This window comes from Bos javanicus, chromosome 2, assembly GCF_032452875.1.
Source record: "Bos javanicus breed banteng chromosome 2, ARS-OSU_banteng_1.0, whole genome shotgun sequence".
Taxonomy (NCBI): domain Eukaryota; kingdom Metazoa; phylum Chordata; class Mammalia; order Artiodactyla; family Bovidae; genus Bos; species Bos javanicus.
The window spans coordinates 96,492,064-96,512,052 of NC_083869.1; the positions used below are offsets into that span (position 1 = coordinate 96,492,064).

At 42.4% G+C, this 19,989-nt stretch overlaps 1 protein-coding gene across 1 annotated transcript; it reads right to left on the minus strand.

The window, feature by feature from the left end:
• Positions 1 to 9,565: 9,565 nt before the first annotated feature.
• On the minus strand, positions 9,566 to 11,825 carry CRYGB (crystallin gamma B; the record flags this gene model as incomplete). Its single annotated transcript, XM_061431047.1, has 2 exons — positions 9,566 to 10,002; positions 11,505 to 11,825. Coding segments are annotated over 2 exons (597 nt in total), but the record flags the coding sequence as incomplete, so codon positions are not given.
• Positions 11,826 to 19,989: the final 8,164 nt, after the last annotated feature.

The following is a 19,989-nucleotide window of genomic DNA, read 5'->3' on the forward strand; positions in this document are numbered from 1 at the left end:
TGTTTTATAAATTTATCAGCACATCAGACTGAACTTTTGACCTGAGACTCACATCTGTATACATATGATTCAATTACGCCCCGTGTATTTTCTGGGAAAAATCTATGCCCTTATGGATGGGCACCCACAGTTCCAGAGAGGCTGTGGGTGAAGCAGAATGCCACAAGCACTAACTTTCCTGGACGACAGAGACCACTCTATTTAAGACTTCTTTCTTCACAGCTCTTGTCCAGCCAGTGCAGGACACAAATCTGGATTCTGATTTTTGCTAGTTTTGACTGGGCTGACCTGTTAAGACATAGTTATTAAACTTCCTCTTTGGTGAGTACACTTCATATAACTGGAATCTAGCCCCTGGCAGCCAAGTTGTGATACAGACCAAAAGAAAGGTTTTCATGGCCATTGGGTTCAAGACTGAGAAGTATATTGCTTTATAGATTGCTTCCCCTTTGCCAGGAGAAGGTGGTAAAACTTCGTGGACTCGGAATGTCCGTTTAGTAGCCATGTGAACTTGGCCAAGCCTTATGACTTCTCAAAGCAGGAGTTATTTCATAATACTTACCTCATGGGATATACTATGTGGAATGAGAAAGGAAGGAAGGGTAGCTTCTAACATTTGAGAGCTGGCCTGGCCCTCAGAGCTAGGCCATATTTCCCTGCTAGACAAAAAGAATCTCACAAAATACCAATTTCAGGAAAGGTTACCCTGAGACCATAATGAAATGAGGCAAAATAAGGCCGTTTCATAATTTTATCTCAGCATAGGCAGAAACAAAGCCAATGTGCCACCCACAAAATACCAGACCCTCCCCCCACAGCCAAAACGATTAACTGCTACTTCTTTATCAATTGCAGCTTTATCTTTGTTCTTTGCTCCCTTCCCCATGAGCAGATTTATTAAGATATTCAATCATAAGATTACCCTTGCTGCCCCACCCAATCAAGTCAATTCTTGTTTTTTAGACATTTTTCCAGTTCACCTAGCTGAAGTACAAATCCTTTCATAGTTCTTTCTAAGCCTCCAAAGACGGTCCATGCTTCCCCATGGTGTATGTTCTCTCTGCTGCTGTTACCAATAACAAACCCTCTTGTTTCATGCACGTGTTTCTGGTGGTCTTTGGCTGAAGGACATTGACATGCATAAATGGGATTATGTGTCTTATGTGTTGGGCATGTACATGGCACAAATGAGCACTGAATAACTGTTTGGTATTAGTCATAGTGAGATATTATTAAGGATGACTTTAACCCATTCATTTCTCTCAAAGATGTTCAATCCTTTCAGTTCAGTTCAGTTCAGTTCAGTTTAGTCGCTCAGTCGTGTCCAACTCTTTGTGACCCCATGAGCATCATTCCTTCCAAAGAAATCCCAGGGCTGATCTCCTTCTGAATGGACTGGTTGGATCTCCTTGCAGTCCAAGGGACTCTCAAGAGTCTTCTCCAACACCACAGTTCAAATGCATCAATTCTTCAGTGCTCAGCCTTTCAAAGATGCCTAAAAAAATGTCTCCACCACAAAGAAAGTATAGATTTGGAAGGAACTTTAGAAATCACCTAAGGCTATGGAATTCTGCTCAGTGTTATGTGGCAGCATGAATGGGAAGTGGGCTTGGGGGGGAATGGATGGTGGTGGTGGTGGTTTAGTCACTAAGTCGTGTTTGACTATTGCAACCCCATGGACTGTATAGCATGCTAGACCCTGCTGTCCATGGGATTCTCCAGGCAAGAATACTGGAGTGGGTTGCCATTTCCTTCTCCAGGAGAATGGATACATTTATATATACATGGCTGAGTCCATTTGCTGTTCTCCTGAAACTATCACTGTATTGTTGATTGGCTATCAGTCCAGTTCAGTTCAGTTGCTCAGTGGTGTCCAACTCTTTGTGACCCCATGAATCACAGCATGCCAGGCCTCCCTGTCCATCACCAACTCCTGGAGTTCACTCAGACTCACATCCATCGAGTCGGTGATGCCATCCAGCTATCTCATCCTCTGTCGTCCCCTTTTCCTCCTGCCCCCAATCCTTCCCAGCATCAGGGTCTTTTCCAATGAGTCAACTCTTCACGTGAGGTGGCCAAAGTACTGGAGTTTCAGCTTTAGCATCATTCCTCCCAAAGAACACCCGGGGCTGATCTCCTTTAGAATGGACTGGTTGGATCTCCTTGTAGTCCAAGGGACTCTCAAGAGTCTTCTCCAACACCATGGTTCAAAAGCATCAATTCTTTGGTGCTCAGCTTTCTTCACAGTCCAACTCTCACATCCATACATGACCACAGGAAAAACCATAGCCTTGACTAGACAGTTAATCAGCTATAACCTGATTCAAAATGAAAAGTGGGAAAAAAAAAATCACCTAGTGCTCTTCAAACTCCAGTGTGCATATGAATCATCTGTGCTTATTAAAAATGCTAAGGCTCTACTTTTGTCCAAGATTCTGCATCATTAGATCTAGAAAAAACTCTAGGAGTTTATATTTCTAACCAGCGGCACCAGATTGCTCTTGGACCAAACTTTGAAAAACACTGTTCTGATCTATTCCTTCTTTTTTTCCTTTTGTTCCTGCCTTCCTTTCTTTCTTTCCTTCTTTCTTTCTGTGTGTGTATAGTTGATTTATAATGTTATGTTAGTTTTAAGAATAGTGATTCAGTTATATGTATATTTATATCTGTTCTTTCTCAGATGCTTTCCCTTATGGGTTACTGAGTATAGTTCCCTGTGTTATATATTAGGCCCTTGCTTGCATTTTATATATGCTAACCTGTATATGTTATCCTAAACTCCTAATTTATCTCCCTCTTCCCTATCCATCTTTACTTTTGTATTCTCACTAACTGGCACATAAAGTTTGCTCAGTAAATGTCTGGGGGATATGAATGTTATTCCCTCATCTGAAATTCATCATTGTAGTAGTCCACAGGACCTATTTCAAATGCTCAGCACAACAGGCCTATACACTCACATCAAAGTTCAGCATTTGCAACTTGCAACTTTCAAAAGCACCCTGCTTTTGATCTATTTAATGGCACTTTATAATAGGCAAGATGAGTAAGCAAAAGAGAGAAAACAAAAGTTGTGTTGTCCCCTAAGTCCTCTGCTCCTTCATAATTCTAATGGTTATGTCTCCTGAGATGCCGCATCAGTGTTACAACAGCAGGGGCCAACTCCAAGGTTTTGCTAGTGTCTGAAGTCCAGTCAACAATTGGCCTTACCATACACCTGCTTTCTTCCTAGTAATTAATGTAGCACTTGTATCGTATACATGCTTGGTTAAATGAGAAGATGTCATCTGGTTGGTGGCCATGAAGACCAAGCGTTCTCAAAGAAGGAGACTGGGTAAGAGCCCACAGATGATCATTGTAGCCTCAGAAAACTTATATAAACAGTGTCAACTTCTAACAGGCTGAACTGTTCTCAGAACTTCCTGAGATGCTCTTCCCAGGTTATAATTTGACTCCAATAAAAATTTTCCAATTCCTTTTTAGGTTGACTGGTTAATTTTTCATTGACGAAAACGATGTTGTTTTGTTTAAGCAACAGGTGGTTGTGATTGTCAGTTTTGCTTTAACAAACCCCTAAAGAAGAAAATTTGAATTCCAAAAGTCCAGAGGGAAGGGAATAAGACACTTGCTAACATCAGGACATACCCCTTGACAGCAGGGCAGGAAAACTGGAGAGGGAACCCGTGGAGAGGAGAAAGTTTTGAGGGTATGGCTTGGTAGATTGGGTCTTGACACTTTTCTGGAATAGCTGCTACTTCAGTTTCTTTCTTTGGTGGAACTTTTATAAGGTTAGTCAGGCCAGAAACGCTGGGGATTCAAAGGGAGAAAAGAGGACAAGATGGAAGGAAAAGATTTAAAATCTGAACTTGTTACAAACTAGGACATATAGGAAATACTTGTGTGTGTAGAGTATGTAAGCTGATACCAGGGTTTTCTCAAATTGGTAGTTCATCGTCATGGGGAGAAGGTTAGTGAGTTCCTATAGGGTTATCCCTTCTTTGTTTCACCTCAGACTCTCATCTGTTCAAGATCCCAGTGTTTAGAGAGAGGACAGAGAGAAGGAGGAAGGCTGGATTAGGAGTTAGTTTGAGCATAATGTCTTCCCCCATCGTTGACTTTTTCTTTACTTTGGGATTACAGGGTGGATAGTGTTCCCTTTGCCTGCACCTCAGGAAGGGAAACAACTTGCAGACTTGATCAACAAGAACCAAGGTCTCTAACTTTTTTTTTTTGAGTAGAGAAAAGTTTATTGCAAGGCCATGCAGGGAGACAGGTGGCTCATGCCCCCCCAAACCCCAAAGTCCCCAAAGGGTTTCAGTGAAGCACTTTTATTTTTTTTATAGAACCATTTCCATTTATTATACCACATTTATTCAAACAGCACTCAATTAACATTTGATTGCACTCAATCAATGGCTACGCAGCTGGTCACAGGTATTTTACATTCTAGTAAGAAAGAGAAACACTAAGGAAGTAAAAGAGAACACTTCAGATAGTATTGAGGAACACTAAACAAGTAAAAGATAAAATTTCAGGTAAATCACTTCAGATGGAGCGAGTTGGGTGTAATCCACTTCAGATGGAGCAAGATAAAATCAACAGATAGAATGGTCATATGGCATCTCCAGAGAAGTTGATATTTGTACGGGGACCTATTGTCCAAAAGAAGCCAGCCTGTGGAGATCATGTAGAAGTCATTATAAGCCGAAAGGAGCTTCATACGCAAAGGCCCTGAGGTAGGAATTAGCAGTGTCTCTAATTTTACATGCTTTCAGTTCCAGTGTTTCAGGATAATTTCCATATGTGAAGTTTGTGATTGTATTTCTGCTAAGCAAATAACATAAAGCTCAGCACTCCAAGAAGCTTTTGTCTTTCTCATTCATGTTTGTTGTATTATTATTGGCAAGTAGAGGATCCTGGCTAATATCTCCAGGAAGCCAACACAATTCTTAAGAGTTTAAAGGTTAAAAGAACTGGAATTTAGGAACAATTAATATCAAATAATGCAGCAACCTCCAGGGAAGGAAACTTTATAAAAAGCCTAACCATGTGCCCCAGTTTGCATGGAACAGTCCTTGTTAATGCCTCTTGCCCCAGTGCAATCCTTAATAAAACACAATCTCACTCTCAAAAATGACTCACTTTAAGTAACAAATTCTATGCTTGCTCTGGTAATAAGCCACTAGGGCAGTGGATATGGAGCCCTTGAGGGTGTGGGATGGGAGGATGCTCTATAAAAAGTGAACAACCATGTGGGTATATCTAAAAACAGAGAAGAGAGGAGCAGGGATGGGAAAGACCAGCCCACCCAAGAGCAGGTTGGAGCCCAGCAGACTAGAGCAGTCTTTAATATTAATAATACTATGTTATTAATATTAATAACTTAATATTAAACTTGATATTGCTGTGTTGTTATGATCTAAACTTGGATCTCACCCTCACAACCTTTATAACAAAGCTGGCTGCACACATTATTGCTTTATGTGAGAAATGGTTCAGGAGTTAAAGGAAAAGGCAGTATGTCACCAATTTAGGTCAGTGTGGATCCACTCAGTCATGAGGCAGGAGTTCAGAGCGGAGGGTAACTCAGTTCAGTTCAGTCGCTCAGTCGTGTCTGACTCTTTGAGACCCCATGGACTGCAGCATGCCAGGCCTCCCTGTCCATCACCAACTCCTCAAGTTTACCCAAACTCATGTCTATCGAGTCAGTGATGCCATCCAACCATCTCATTCTCTGTCGTCCCCTTCTCCTCCTGCCTTCAATCTTTCCCAGCATCAGAGTCTTTTCAAATGAGTCAGCTCTTTGCATCAGGTGGCCAAAGTATTGGAGTTTCAGCTTCAACGTCAGTCCTTCCAATGAACACTCAGGACTGATCTCCTTTAGGGTGGACTGGTTGGATCTCCTTGCAGTCCAAGGGACACTCACGAGTCTTCTCCATCACCACAGTTCAAAAGCATCAATTCTTCAGCACTCAACTTTCTTTATAGTCCAACTCTTACACCCATACATGACTACTGGTAAAACCATAGCCTTGACTAGACGGACCTTTGTGGACAAAGTAATGTCTCTGCTTTTTAATATGCTGTCTTGGTTGTTCATAACTTTCCTTCCAAGGAGTAAGCATCTTTTGATTTCATGGCTGCAATCACCATCTGCAGTGATTTGGGAGCCCCCAAAAAATGAAGTCAGCCACTGTTTCCCCATCCATTAGCCATGAAGTAATGGGACTGATTGCCATGATCTTAGTTTTCTGAATGTTGAGCTTTAAGCCCACTTTTTCCACTCTCCTCTTTCACTTTTGTCAAGAGGCTCTTTAGTTCTTCTTCACTTTCTGCCATAAGGGTGGTGTCATTTGTGTATCTGAGGTTATTGATATTTCTCCCTGCAATCTTGATTCCAGCTTGTGCTTTTTCCAGCCCAACGTTTCTCATGATGTACTCTGCATAGAAGTTAAATAAGCAGGGTGACAATATACAGCCTTGACGTACTCCTTTTCCTATTTGGAACCAGTTTGTTGTTCCACGTCCAGTTCTAACTGTTGCTTCCTGACCTGCATACAGATTTCTCAAGAGGCAGGTCAGGTGGTCTGGTATTCCCATGTCTTAAAGAATTTTCCACAGTTTATTGTGATCCACATAGTCAAAGGCTTTGGCATAGTCAATAAAGCAGAAATAGATGTTTTTCTGGAACTCTCTTGCTTTTTCGATGATCCAGAGGATGTTGGCAATTTGATCTCTGGTTCCTCTGCCTTTTCTAAAACCAGCTTGAACATCTGGAAGTTCATGGTTCACGTATTGCTGAAGCCTGGCTTGGAGAATTTTGAGCATTACTTTACTAGCATGTGAGATGAGTGCAACTGTGCAGTAGTTTGAGCATTCTTTGGCATTGCCTTTCTTTGGGATTGGAATGAAAACTGACCTTTTTCTCATCCTGTGACCACTGCTGAGTTTTCCAAATTGGCTGACATTTTGAGTGCAGCACTTTGACAGCATCATCTTTTAGGATTTTAAAAAGTTCAACTGGAATTCAATCACCTCCACTAGCTTTGTTCGTAGTGATGCTTCCTAAGGTCCACTTGACTTCACATTCCAGGATGTCTGGCTCTAGGTGAGTGATCACACCATCATGATTATCTGGGTTGTGAAGATCTTTTTTGTACAGTTCTGTGTATTCTTGCCACCTCTTCTTAATATCTTCTGTTTCTGTTAGGTCCATACCATTTCTGTCCTTTATCGAGCCCATCTTTGCATGAAATATTTCCCTTGGTGTCTCTAATTTTCTTAAAGAGATCTCTAGTCTTTCCCATTCTATTGTTTTCCTCTATTTCTTTGCATTGATCACTGAGAAAGGCTTTCTGATTTTTCCTTGCTATTCTTTGGAACTTTGCATTCAAATGGGTATATCTTTCCTTTTCTCCTTTGCTTTTCACTTCTCTTCTTTTCACAGCTATTTGTAAGGCCTCCTCAGATAGCCATTTTGCTTTTTTGCATTTCTTTTTCTTGGAGATGGTCTTGCTCTCTGTCTCCTGTACAATGTCACGAACCTCCGTCCATAATTCATCAGGCATTCTGTCTATCAGATCTAATCCCTTAAATCTATTTCTCACTTCCACTATATAATCATAAGGGATTTGATTTAGGTCATACCTGAATGGTCTAGTGGTTTTCCCCACTTTCTTCAATTTAAGTCTGAATTTGTCAATAAGGAGTTTATAACCTGAGCCACAGTCAGCTCCCTAACTGGGGAAACCATAAACAACTCATTCCCTCTCCAGAATGACAAGATATGTTGGGTATATTGGAAGTGGGTATGTTGGGTGTGTTGGAAGAAGTGGTACATATCTCCTACCCCATGTAAGATGAGATTTGAGCCATTTATTAGATTCTCAAAGGATGGGATACTTCAGATGAATTTTGACCTGAAGCCAACAGTTTCATTGAGGAACTTACTTATTTTTAACATTTACTTATTTTACTGCATCAGGTCTTAGTTGTGGCGTACAGGTTTAGCTGTTTCACAGCATGTGGGATCCTAGTTCCCTGACCAGGGAGCAAACCCACGTGCCCTGCATTGCAGAGTGGATTCTTAACCAGTGGATTCTTAACTAGGCAAGTCCTGAGGAACTTTAAAAGAGTCCTAAGACCTATGTTTAATTATCTAGGACATTATTTACGCAATATCCTCTTTACTAGAACCCACAAGAAAATCTTCTTTTAGGTTTCATTATTGGGCATGGTTAGGCTAGTTTTGAATAATTAATTTATTTGCTTTATAAACTCAGTCAGTCATGGAGGTGATCTTACTTCCCTCTGTATCCTGGTTGCTCGGTCCAAATCTGGCTCTATCTTCAGCCACCAAAGTGCCTTATCACACCCAGTTTGGGCTTAAGCTTCACTCTTAGCTCCATCTCTCTTTCTCTCTCTTATTTTTCTTATGACCAAATTTCCTCATTCATCTATTTTTACTTTCTTTAATGTATTATGTTGCAATTTTTTATTAGTGACCTTAATTCATTTTTTAGTAAATTTATTTATTGTTTAATTAAAAGATAATTGCTTTACAAAATTTTCTTTTGTCAAACATAAACATGAATCAACTATAAGTATATATATGTCCCCTCCAATTAATCAGACTTCTCCAGAAAATTTCAATCTTCTATTTTTTTCATCTTTTCTTTATTTTTGGCTTTCCTGAGTGGTATGTGAGATCTTATATCCCCCACCAGAGATCAAACCCATGACCCCGGCAGTGGAAGCATAGAGTCCCAACCACTGAACTGCCAGGGAAGTTCCCAGTGCTTTATTTTTGATTTAGTATTATTTTCCATATGTCATAATACTTTACTCCTATTAAAGTGATAGGAGGCAGAATTTTCCTATGTGTCAGTGTTTTTGGTAAAAATCCTGAAAATTTTCTGCAAAGCACATACTGCAAAGAGACAGTGAGTTCTAGTTCCATGAAAATCTCATGGAGGTATGAGATAATGGACATGGAATTGGGAGAAATGGTTGGAGGCTGTTAGAAAGACAAGGAGGGCAGTAGGTGAAATGACCAGTTTGTCTGTTTCTTTATGGAGCTAAAGGAAGAGTCAAGATGCTAAGGATGACTTTCTTGATTAGGTAAAACTTGGATTAAATAGGGAAGCTGATGGGATAACCTGGAGGGATAACTTGAAGTGTTTCAACAAGTACTTATTAATATTATTATAACTGTAAATATATCCTTGTAAGATTAACCACAAATGGGTTGACCCAGTTGAGTTGAACTTTGAGCCTACATGGTCTAGCTATGGGGCTTACCTGGCGGCTCAGATGGTAAAGAATCTGCCTGCAAAGTGGAAGGCCTGGATTCAATTCCTGGGTCAGAAAGATCCCCTGGAGAAGGGAATGGCAACCCACTCCAGTATTCTTGCCTGGAGAATCCCATGGATGGAGGAGCCTGGCGGGCTACAGTCCATGGGATTACAAAGAGTTGGACATGACTGAGCGACCACAGTTTCACATGGTCTAGACTTTAAAAGAATGCTGGCAGTAATATCCTCTACTTAATTCCCCTTATGAGATGTTGTTCCCCATCTTGAAAACATGTCATCATGTCTGGCCAAATGCCATTATTGCTTATGAAGACCCCATACATGAAAAGAAAGGCAGGACTCTATTTGTGCCAGAAACACAAGCTAAATCTTTTATTAGATTCTAAAGGAGAAAAGTGGGGAATTTAAAACTTCAATAAAAATCCATCACCCGTCTTAAAGAACCAACTTTGGCATTCATTGCCCCCCAGTCAAGATATCTTCTGTACTCCCCTGGCCTCAGCAGGTACTGCCTTCCCCTGTAGCTTGGCATCTCATAGAGGACCCAGGAACCCTCCAGCACGTTGAGGGAGTGAACCTCAGTGAGGTGGAAGCGGTCTTGAAGAGAGGGACAATCGTCTGTGATCTCTGACATCTGTCCTCTGAAGTCATCTCTCTCGTAGATTCTCATTCTGAAAGTGCCGGTGTGCTGGGTGACAGATAGAAAAGAAAAAGTAAATGGATACAAATAGAGATAAATCAAAGTTCTAGCCCCTGCACTCCCTGGTCACACCTGCCTCAGAGCTCTTTTAGTCCAAGTCTACAACAACCATGTTTGCAGGGTTAAGATGCCTTCCCTGCCCTCATCGCTCACCTGTGAATCTAACAACTTCTGGGCTAAGCTAGAAACAGAACACAGCAGCCCTTCAGTTGCTATGTACCACCCTCTCCTTGAGAATTAAGGTTGGTCTAAAATAAGGTTGATTATTTTAGGGCTTTTTATCAGAGAAAGTTCCTCTCAAAGTAGAAAAGTGAGCATCATTGGAAAGTGAAGTCTCATTTGATCTATTACTCTTGTTAAAAAGGAACCAAAATTTAACTATTTTCTGTAAGACCAATGTTTTGGTTTTCACGTTTACTTTGGAACAAAGGATTATGAAGCTCTTCAAAAAAAAAAAAAATAAGATGGCATATTTTCTCTACCTCTGTCTTTGTAACCTCATTTTCAGTTCAAATTTCAACCTATGTGACAATCAAGCTTCCTTTTTGACCTCCTACCCTCCCCTTCCTCACTCCCCCAGCAGCAGGAATCATCTTCACGAAACTTGGATGTTTTGTGAAGTTTGGATGACACTTATCCCACCCCCTACCCCCCACCCCTCAACTCCCACACATTCTTCTAAGAACTCTGCAATCACTCTCAGGGAAATACTGGATCTCAAACTTTAGTTTTGATGAGGCCTTACCTCTGATTCCTACCCCTAAGCAAGCTAATAGGTACCGATTACAAAATTAGAATAGAAACCAGGGGGCCTGTCTTCTCTAGGAAGATAATCAAATAGAAAAGTAAGTCAAAGCAAGCAAAAGTATTTTTTTATCAATTAAACAGACCCAGATTGTATTTATAAATTTGGATATACTGGGTTTCTGAGTTGACACGGCTTGGAATGACCACTTAAAAAAAAAATTATATCTTGGAGTAGGAGTTTGGGGTTAGCAAATGCAAATTATTGTATATAGAATGGATAAACAACAAGGCCCTACTATACAGCACAGGGAACTATATTCAATATCCTGTGATAAACCAAAATGGCAAAGAATATAAAAATGTATTGGATGTATAACTGAATCTATTTGCTGTACAGCAGAAATTAACACATTTTACATCACCTATACTTAAAAAAAAGAAATGATATCTTGAACAGATAACTTCAATCTCTTCTATGACATGCTTTCTCTTAATGCATCTTTTATCTTTGACTACATTTAAAACATAAAACACTGGGAATCTGTGATTTAAAAAAAAACAAAACACCACAGAGTTCATGAAGAATGGCTTCCCATCTGAGACACCCCTCTAGAATGGACTGCATGCCCTGGGCTCACTCCCACTTCCTGCTGTCTAGTTAGAACGATTTGGTTGAAGAATGCTATTTTTTTAATGGCTTTAATTTCCAAAGAGACGGGAGACAAAGACAGAACCAGGCTCACTTGCGGGATGAGGCGGCAGGAGCGGATGGAGTCGTTGAAGCCCATCCACTGCTGGTAGTCGGGGTAGTCGCCGCGCCTCAGGAAGTACTGGTGGCCCTGGTAGTTGGGGCGCTCATACAGCATCCAGCAGCCGCTGTCCACGCGAATGGAGTTACAGCGGCTGAAATAGGGCTGCAGGTTGGGGCAGTCGCTGCTGCACTCGTAGCAGTGGCCCTGGAAGCCCCGGTCCTCGTAAAAAGTGATCTGCAAAATGGAAGATGTGGGAGCATGAAGCGATTTGCAGCCCCGCTGAAGATGCCACGACGGGGCAAAGGTGGAGCATCAGGTACCCCGCACTTACCTTCCCCATGTTGGCAAAAGGCAGCAGGAGGTGTTCGCTGGGTGCTGTGTGGGACTAGGGGGAGGGCCGCTGTATATATAGCAGCTCTGACTGCTGCCTCCGCAGGAAATCACACAAAAGGGGCCTATTTCGGTGAGTAAGGGGATTTGCAAGCTCTCCGCTCCCCCTCCCCCTGGTCATTGGGGTTAGCTGAATGTTTACTGTCATTCTTTCTGGTAGGTTCGGGTTTTTCTAATTCACAAAAGCTGTTGTTGCCACCAAAATGAAAAGTCTTTCCTCTTTAGAAGGACGAGCAAAATTCTATCCCCATGCTTTTAGTTTATAGCCTACTCTGCTTAACTGACTCCTTAAAGGTAATTAAACAATGTGTTCTGCTTAGGGACTGGTGTTTAAAAAAATTCTTGAAAATGAGAACTTTAATATCTTAAGGAAGAGGGAATCAAATGAAGTAATTTGTGAAAATGCTTTGAAAAGCATAAAGTTAATTCAAATTCAAGACTCTGTGATTATCAATGTTGTTGTTTGGAGGCCTATCTTGAGTGAAATTGACACTTGGCTGGAAATTTGTGGGCTCCCTGAGGCTGGGAATGATTCTTGTTCTTTTCTGTCCCTGAGCCCTAGAGCAGGGGATGGGCACAGAGTAGGCCCTCAGTCCTTGGCTTTGACCTGAGTGAAAGCAGATGGTTGTGGCCTTCCTCTCTGCATGTCTCCCTGGGAGCCTGCACCCTTCCTTCTGCTGGTGCTGCCCAGAGACTGCTCGCTTTCTGGGGGGGTTCCTGGCTTCCTTCAAATGTCCTAAGATCTGTCTTTCCTCTTCACCTTGATAAGTTCCTGCTCCCTTGATAAGGGTGATTTGAGTTAGTATAAGGAGTAATGTAGGGGCTTCCCTGGTGGTTCAGTGGTGAAGAATCCGCCTGCTGTGCAGGAAGTGTGAGTTTGACCCCTGGGTCAAGAAGATCCCTTGGAGAAGGAAATGGCAACCCACTCCAGTATTCTTGCCTGGGAAATCCCATGGAAAGCCTGGTGGGCTACAGTCCTTGGGGTCGCAAAAACATCAGACATAACTTTTTGACTGAACAACAGCAAGTAGTAATGTAGAAACCCTCAAGGTGCCACATCCCCTACTTTCTCAGACTTTTGAGATGCTAGACAGCACCCAGACTCGACAACAGAGCATCTTCATAGTATGGACTTCACAGTGTGGTATGGGGACCCCTAAAGTCCCCAAGACACTTCCAAGGGGTTCATATGGTCAGAACAGTTTTCCTAACAATGGGTGTATGTGTGCTCAGCCGCTTCAGTCATGTCAGACTCTTTGCAACCCTAGAGACTGTAGTCCACCAGGCTCCTCTGTCTGTGGGATTTTCCAGGTGAGAATCCTGGAGTGGATTAATCTTCCAGGGGACCTTCCTGGCCCAGGGACTGAACCTGTGTCTCCTGCAGCTCCTGCATTGCAGGTGGTTTTTTTTTTTTTTTTTTTTACTGCTGAGACACTGGGGAAGCCCCCAAGATGTTATTTGCCCTTTTCACTCTTCTTTCACAAGTGTGCAGTGGAGTTTTTCCAGAGGCTGTATGACATGAAAGAGATTTGGCAAAATGTAAAGCAATTTCAGCCTTTTCATTACTTGCTTTTTGCTTTGGAAAACATGGTTATTATTCATGAAACATGTTATTTATGTTAACATGTAATAGATTTATTACCTAAGGCTCTTCCTATAAAAAAAGGAACCCACCATGGGTAGGGGGTCCCTCTATTGGAATAGAACCAACACAGTATCCAGCAGATACTGGCCCTGGCATGACCCTCTATGTAATGAGAGAGATTAGGTGGTTACCATTTCCCCAGTGGCTCAGCTGGTAAAGAATCTGGCTGCAATGCAGGAGGCATAGGAGACCTGGGTTCTATCCCTGGGTCAGAAAGATCCCCTGGAGAAGGAAATGGCAACCCACTCCAGTATTTCTTGTCTGAAAAATCCCATGGACAGAGGAGACTGGTGGGCTCCAGTCCATCCCAAAGAGTCGGAGACAACTGAGCATGCACACATGCACTGCAGTCTTAGAAGCTATACCCAGATCAGTGACTCGGGGATTAAAGAACCCTTTACAGTCAGCTAATGCTGAGATCCTAGAACCAGGTTGAAGAAATCAGCCTGGCAACAATGTCAATTGAAGGAGAGTGGCTCAGTGCTAAAGAATTCGCCTGCCAATGCAGGAGGCATGGGTTCGATCCCTGGGTCTGGAAGACCCTGGGTCTGTTCGATCCCTGGAGAAGGAAATGGCAACTCGCTCCAGTATTCTTGCCTGGGAAATCCCATGGATGGAGGGGTCTGGTGGGAAGTACATGGGGTTGCAAAGAGTCAGGCACAACTTAGCAACTAGAACAGCAACTATAATTTACCAGAATTCCTGTTAAAGCCAAAGATCCTCAAGGTTGATAGAGACACAGCTTTACAAATTTAAAAAAAAAAGAAAGATGACATTGAACCTACTATGTGAAGTGTATAAGATATGTATATCTAGAAAGATAACTTCTAAAACAAGCCATGTTTTATGCAGAAACAATTCGTTTATAGGCCTTCAAGGCTAACAGACCTGAGCTCAGTTCCCAGTTCCTCTACTTCCTAGCTGTGTGTACCTTTTTATTTTATTTGTTGTTTGCTTTTTTTTTTTAATTAACTTATTTATTTTAATTGGAGGCTAATTACTTTACAATATTATAGTGGTTTTTGCCATACATTCACATGAATCAGCCATGGGTGTACATGTGTTCCCCATCCTGAACCCCCTCCCACCTCCCTCCCCATCCCATCCTTCAGGGTCATCCCAGTGCACCAGCCCTGAGCTCCCTGTCTCATGCATCGAACCTGGACTGGCAATCTGTTTCAAATATGATAATATACATGTTTCAATGCTATTTTCTCAAATCATCCCACCTTTGCCTTCTCCCACCGAGTCCAAAAGATTGTTCTTTACACCTGTGTCTCTTTTGCTGTCTCACATATAGGGTCATTGTTACCATCTTTCTAAATTCCATATATATGTGTTAGTATACTGTATTGGTGTTTTTCTTTCTGACTTACTTCACTCTGTATAATAGGCTCCAGTTTCATCCACCTCATTGGAACTGATTCAAATGCATTCTTTTTAATAGCTGAGTAATATTCCATTGTGTATATGTACCACGGCTTTCTTATCCATTCATCTGCCGGTGGACACGTAGGTTGCTTCCATGTCCTGACCATTGTAAACAGTGCTGTGATGAACATTGGGCTTGTGTGTACTTTTTTAGATTTGGTTCTCACAGTGATCGGCATGTGATTAGACTTGGTCATTCGGGAACCTTGGCCTGGACTAGGTGTTCAGAGAGCATCCTCTGGCGCCCTCTAGCGGCAGTCTTGCTCACAGGACAGGAATGTGTGGTGGCAATGGAGACAGGCCCACACTTCTTAGAAACCACACTCCTTGTACCTGGAGCCCCCACATTTCCTCCATTTACATCCTTGCTTCCAAAACCTAGAAGAGAATCTTCACCCACCCACCCAAGGACACTGTTCATAAAAGGGAGCCTGTTTGGGGGACGTGATCCGGGGTGAGGGGAGGTGGAATATGTGGATGGAGCTTGGGCATGTGCAGGAGTGAGAAGGGAGGAGGGTGGGCCATGGAGTGGTGATGGGGGTCTATTTATGTTCTTGTCCCAGATCCCCCAAATATTTGGGGAACTCTTGATAATAACTGTGCTATGTTAGCCACATGATGTATTCTTTTTTTTTTTTTTTCCCATATGATGTATTCTAAGATTTCTGGTATGATGTCTAGAGCACACACAACACTCTTCATAAGGTAGGCTTTCACTATTAACTATTACTACTTCATCATCATAAGCTAAATAAGTGATGTAAAGTTTGCTGAAAGTTCAGTGGTACCCACTCAAGTGAGAGCAGACATGGCTTCCTTCAGCACGGTTGTGTCAATGATATGCCAATGAGCTCAAGAGGTTTCATTCAGAGAAAGCAGTCTGCAGATGCTTCAAGAAAACCCAGTTGACAAACTAAAACATTTGTATGAGACTGGGTGGCAGGGAAGGTAATGCACTATTTCCGCTGAGGCTTCTAACAGGCCTCAGGTAACTTTTGTTGTTGTTACTTAGTTGCTCAGTCGTGTCCAACTCTTTTGCGACCCCGTGGACTGCAGCCCACCAGACTCCTCTGTCCATGGGATTTCCCAGGCAAGAATACTGGAATGGGTTGCCATTTCATTCTCCAGGGGATCTTCTCCACCCAGGGATCGAACCTGAGTCTCCTGCTTGGCAGGTGGATTCTTTACCACTGAGCCACCTGGGAAGCCTCCAGGAACTTCGTGCTGTGCCAAGTTGCTCAGTCCTGTCCGACTGTCCGTGACACTGTGGACTGTAACCTGGCAGGCTCCTCTGTCCAGGGGGATTCTCCAGGCCAGAATACTGGAGTGGGTTGCCATGCTCTCCTCCAGGGAATCTTCCCAACCCAGGGATTGAACCCAGGTCTCCCTCATTGCAGGCAGATTCTTTACCATCTGAGCCACCAGGAAAGCCCAAGAATTCTGGAGTAGGTAGCCTATTCCTTCTCCAGGGGATCTTCCCAACCCAGGAATCGAACTGGGGTCTCCCACACTGGGGTGGATTTTTTCCCAGCTGAGTTACCAGGGAGCCCAAAACATCCTGTTGTGGTGTTAGTCTCTCAGTCGTGTCCAACTCTTTGTGACCCTGTGGACTGTAGCCGCTCAGGCTCCTCTGTCCATTTAATTCTCCAGGCAAGAATACTGGAATGGGTAGCCATTCCCTTCTCCAGGAGATCTTCTCAAGCCAGGGATTGAACTCGGGTCTCCTGCATCGCAGGCATATCGTTTACCTTCAGAATCACCAAGGAAGCACCAGGGAAGGTAAATTCAATGGCTCTTAAATGAACAATTTCATTTTTGGAAAACAACAGGGTTATGTTAGATCCATTCATGTGTTTTGACATTTGAGTCAAATGTATTTTGATATACAAGTTTATTCAACTGTGATATCCTAAAGAACTTTAAAGGGTTTTATAATTTTTTTTTCTGATTTAAATGAGACCTGTGCTTTTAAAAATGAGTTTTGCAGTTCTTTTTAAAGAAAAGAAAAAAAAAAACCTTGTGTATAACTGTGAACTTGGTATTCAAATATTCGTGCTAAAAGGCTCATTGGTTCAGTCCCTCCCTTAATCTCCCATATATTTTAGACTAGGGTGTTGGCTGATCCTACAAAGAGATGTAACAAAGCATGTCTTGCCGCACCCAGGACCAAATGTCTCATTCCATTGACTTGTCCATCTTCTTTTTTTTTTTTTTAATTTTTCAGCACTTTATTTATTTTTTTTTTGATAAATTTAACACCTTTTATTGCCATACCTCATTTTACTGTGCTTTGCTTTAGTGAGCTTTATAGATACATGTTTTGTTTTGTTTTTTTTTCCTTGTTAATTTTCTGTTTAGTTGATCTATCCATAAGTGTGAGTGGGGTATTAAAGTCTCCCACTATTATTGTGTTATTGTTAATTTCTCCTTTCATACTTGTTAGGATTTGTCTTACATACTGCGGTGCTCCCATGTTGGGTGGATATATATTTATAATTGTTATATCTTCTTCTTGGATTGATCCTTTGATCATTATGTAGTGACCTTCTTTGTCTCTTTTCACAGCCTTTGTTTTAAAGTCTAATTTATCTGATACGAGTATTGTGACTCCTGCTTTCTTTTGGTCCCTATTTGCATGGAAAATCTTTTTCCAGCCCTTCACTTTCAGTCTGTATGTGTCCCCTGTTTTGAGGTGGGTCTCTTGTAGACAACATATGTAGGGGTCTTGTTTTTGTATCCATTCAGCCAGTCTTTGTCTTTTGGTTGGGGCATTCAACCCATTTACGTTTAAGGTAATTACTAATAAGTATGATCCCGTTGCCATTTACTTTATTGTTTTGGGTTCGAGTTTATACACCATTTTTGTGTTTCCTGTCTAGAGAATATCCTTTAGTATTTGTTGGAGAGCTGGTTTGGTGGTGCAGAATTCTCTCAGCTTTTGCTTGTCTGAAAAGCTTTTGATTTCTCCTTCATACTTGAATGAGATCCTTGCTGGGTACAATAATCTGGGCTGTAGGTTATTTTCTTTCATCATTTTAAGTATGTCTTGCCATTCCCTCCTGGCTTGAAGAGTTTCTATTGAAAGATCAGCTGTTATCCTTATGGGAATTCCCTTGTGTGTTATTTGTTGTTTTTCCCTTGCTGCTTTTAATATTTGTTCTTTGTATTTGATCTTTGTTAATTTGATTAATATGTGTCTTGGGGTGTTTCTCCTTGGGTTTATCCTGTTTGGGACTCTCTGGGTTTCTTGGACTTGGGTGATTATTTCCTTCCCCATTTTAGGGAAGTTTTCAACTATTATCTCCTCAAGTATTTTCTCATGGTCTTTCTTTTTGTCTTCTTCTTCTGGAACCCCTATGATTCGAATGTTGTAGCGTTTAATATTGTCCTGGAGGTCTCTGAGATTGTCCTCATTTCTTTTAATTCGTTTTTCTTTTATCCTCTCTGATTCATTTATTTCTACCATTCTATCTTCTAATTCACTAATCCTATCTTCTGCCTCTGTTATTCTACTATTTGTTGGCTCCAGAGTGTTTTTAATTTCATTTATTGCATTATTCATTATATATTGACTCTTTTTTATTTCTTCTAGGTCCTTGTTAAACCTTTCTTGCATCTTCTCAATCCTTGTCTCCAGGCTGTTTATCTGTGATTCCATTTTAATTTCAAGATTTTCGATCAATTTCACTATCATTATTTGGAATTCTTTATCAGGTAGATTCCCTATCTCTTCCTCTTTTGTTTGGTTTGGTGGGCATTTATCCTGTTCCTTTATCTGCTGGGTATTCCTCTGTCTCTTCATCTTGTTTAAATTGCTGAGTTTGGGAGTCCTTTCTGTATTCTGGCAGTTTGTGGAGTTCTCTTTATTGTGGCGTTTCCTCGCTGTGTGTGGGTATGTAGAGGTGGCTTGTCAAGGTTTCCTGGTTAGGGAAGCTTGTGTCGGTGTTCTGGTGGATGGAGCTGTATTTCTTCTCTTTGTTCAGTCGCGCTATGGGGAGGGAGGAAGGGATGCTGCAAACAAATGACACTGGCGTGCGCTCGCAGTGCCTCAGCCACACTGGGTCTGCCCCCGCTCACGGCGCGTGTAGCCTCCCTGCCCACACTGCTCGGGCTCTAGGTTGTTCCGCCGGGAACAATCCGAGGCTGGCCCTGGGTTGCATGCACCTCCCAGGTCCAAGCCGCTCAGGTTCAGGCACTCAGGTAGTCCTCAGAGGCGCAGACTCAGTTGGGGCTGCGTTTTGTGCTCTTCCCAGGTCCGAGCAGCTCAGGTGATGAGGTGTTTGGCGAGCGCCAATGCTGCGACTTATCGCCTCCCCGCCACTTGGTTATCTGGGTGTAAAACCGGCGCACCTTCTCAGGCAGATGTTGACCGTCCAGACCCCCAAGAAGTTTTAGTTAGCAAAGAAGCCAGTTTTATAGATAATGTCTCTCTGGGGCTGCGATTGCCCCCTTCCGGCTCTGGCTGCCTGTCACCGGAGGGGGAAGGTCTGCAGCCGGCTATCTCTGTTCAGTCCTTTGTTCCGTGCGCAGGCCTGGCGGTCTTAGGTTAGGGCTGGCTTTTCGCGTGGTAGATATCCCACAGTCTGGTTTGCTAGCCCAAATTATTTCGCTCAGATAGTGCTCAGGGTATTCAGGCCAGATTCTTACTCTCAGCGATGCAGCCCGCACCGCGCCTCCCTGCCCAGCCCCGATTCGCTAATGGCGGATGCAGGCGTCTGCGCTGCTTCTCCGCTGGAGGAGTTACCGTAGGGCTCGCAATCTGCGAGTTTTAATTGTTTATTTATTTTTTCTCCCTGTTATGTTGTCCTCTGTGCTTCCAAAGCTCGGCACGGATTCGGCAGTGAGAAGGTTTCCTGGTGTTTGGAAACTTCTCTCTTTTTAAGACTCCCTTCCCGGGACGGAACTCCGTCCCTCCCTCTTTTGTCTCTTTTATTGTCTTTAATATTTTTTCCTACCTCCTTTCGAGGAGTTGGGTTGCTTTTCTGGGTGCCTGATGTCCTCTGCCGGCAT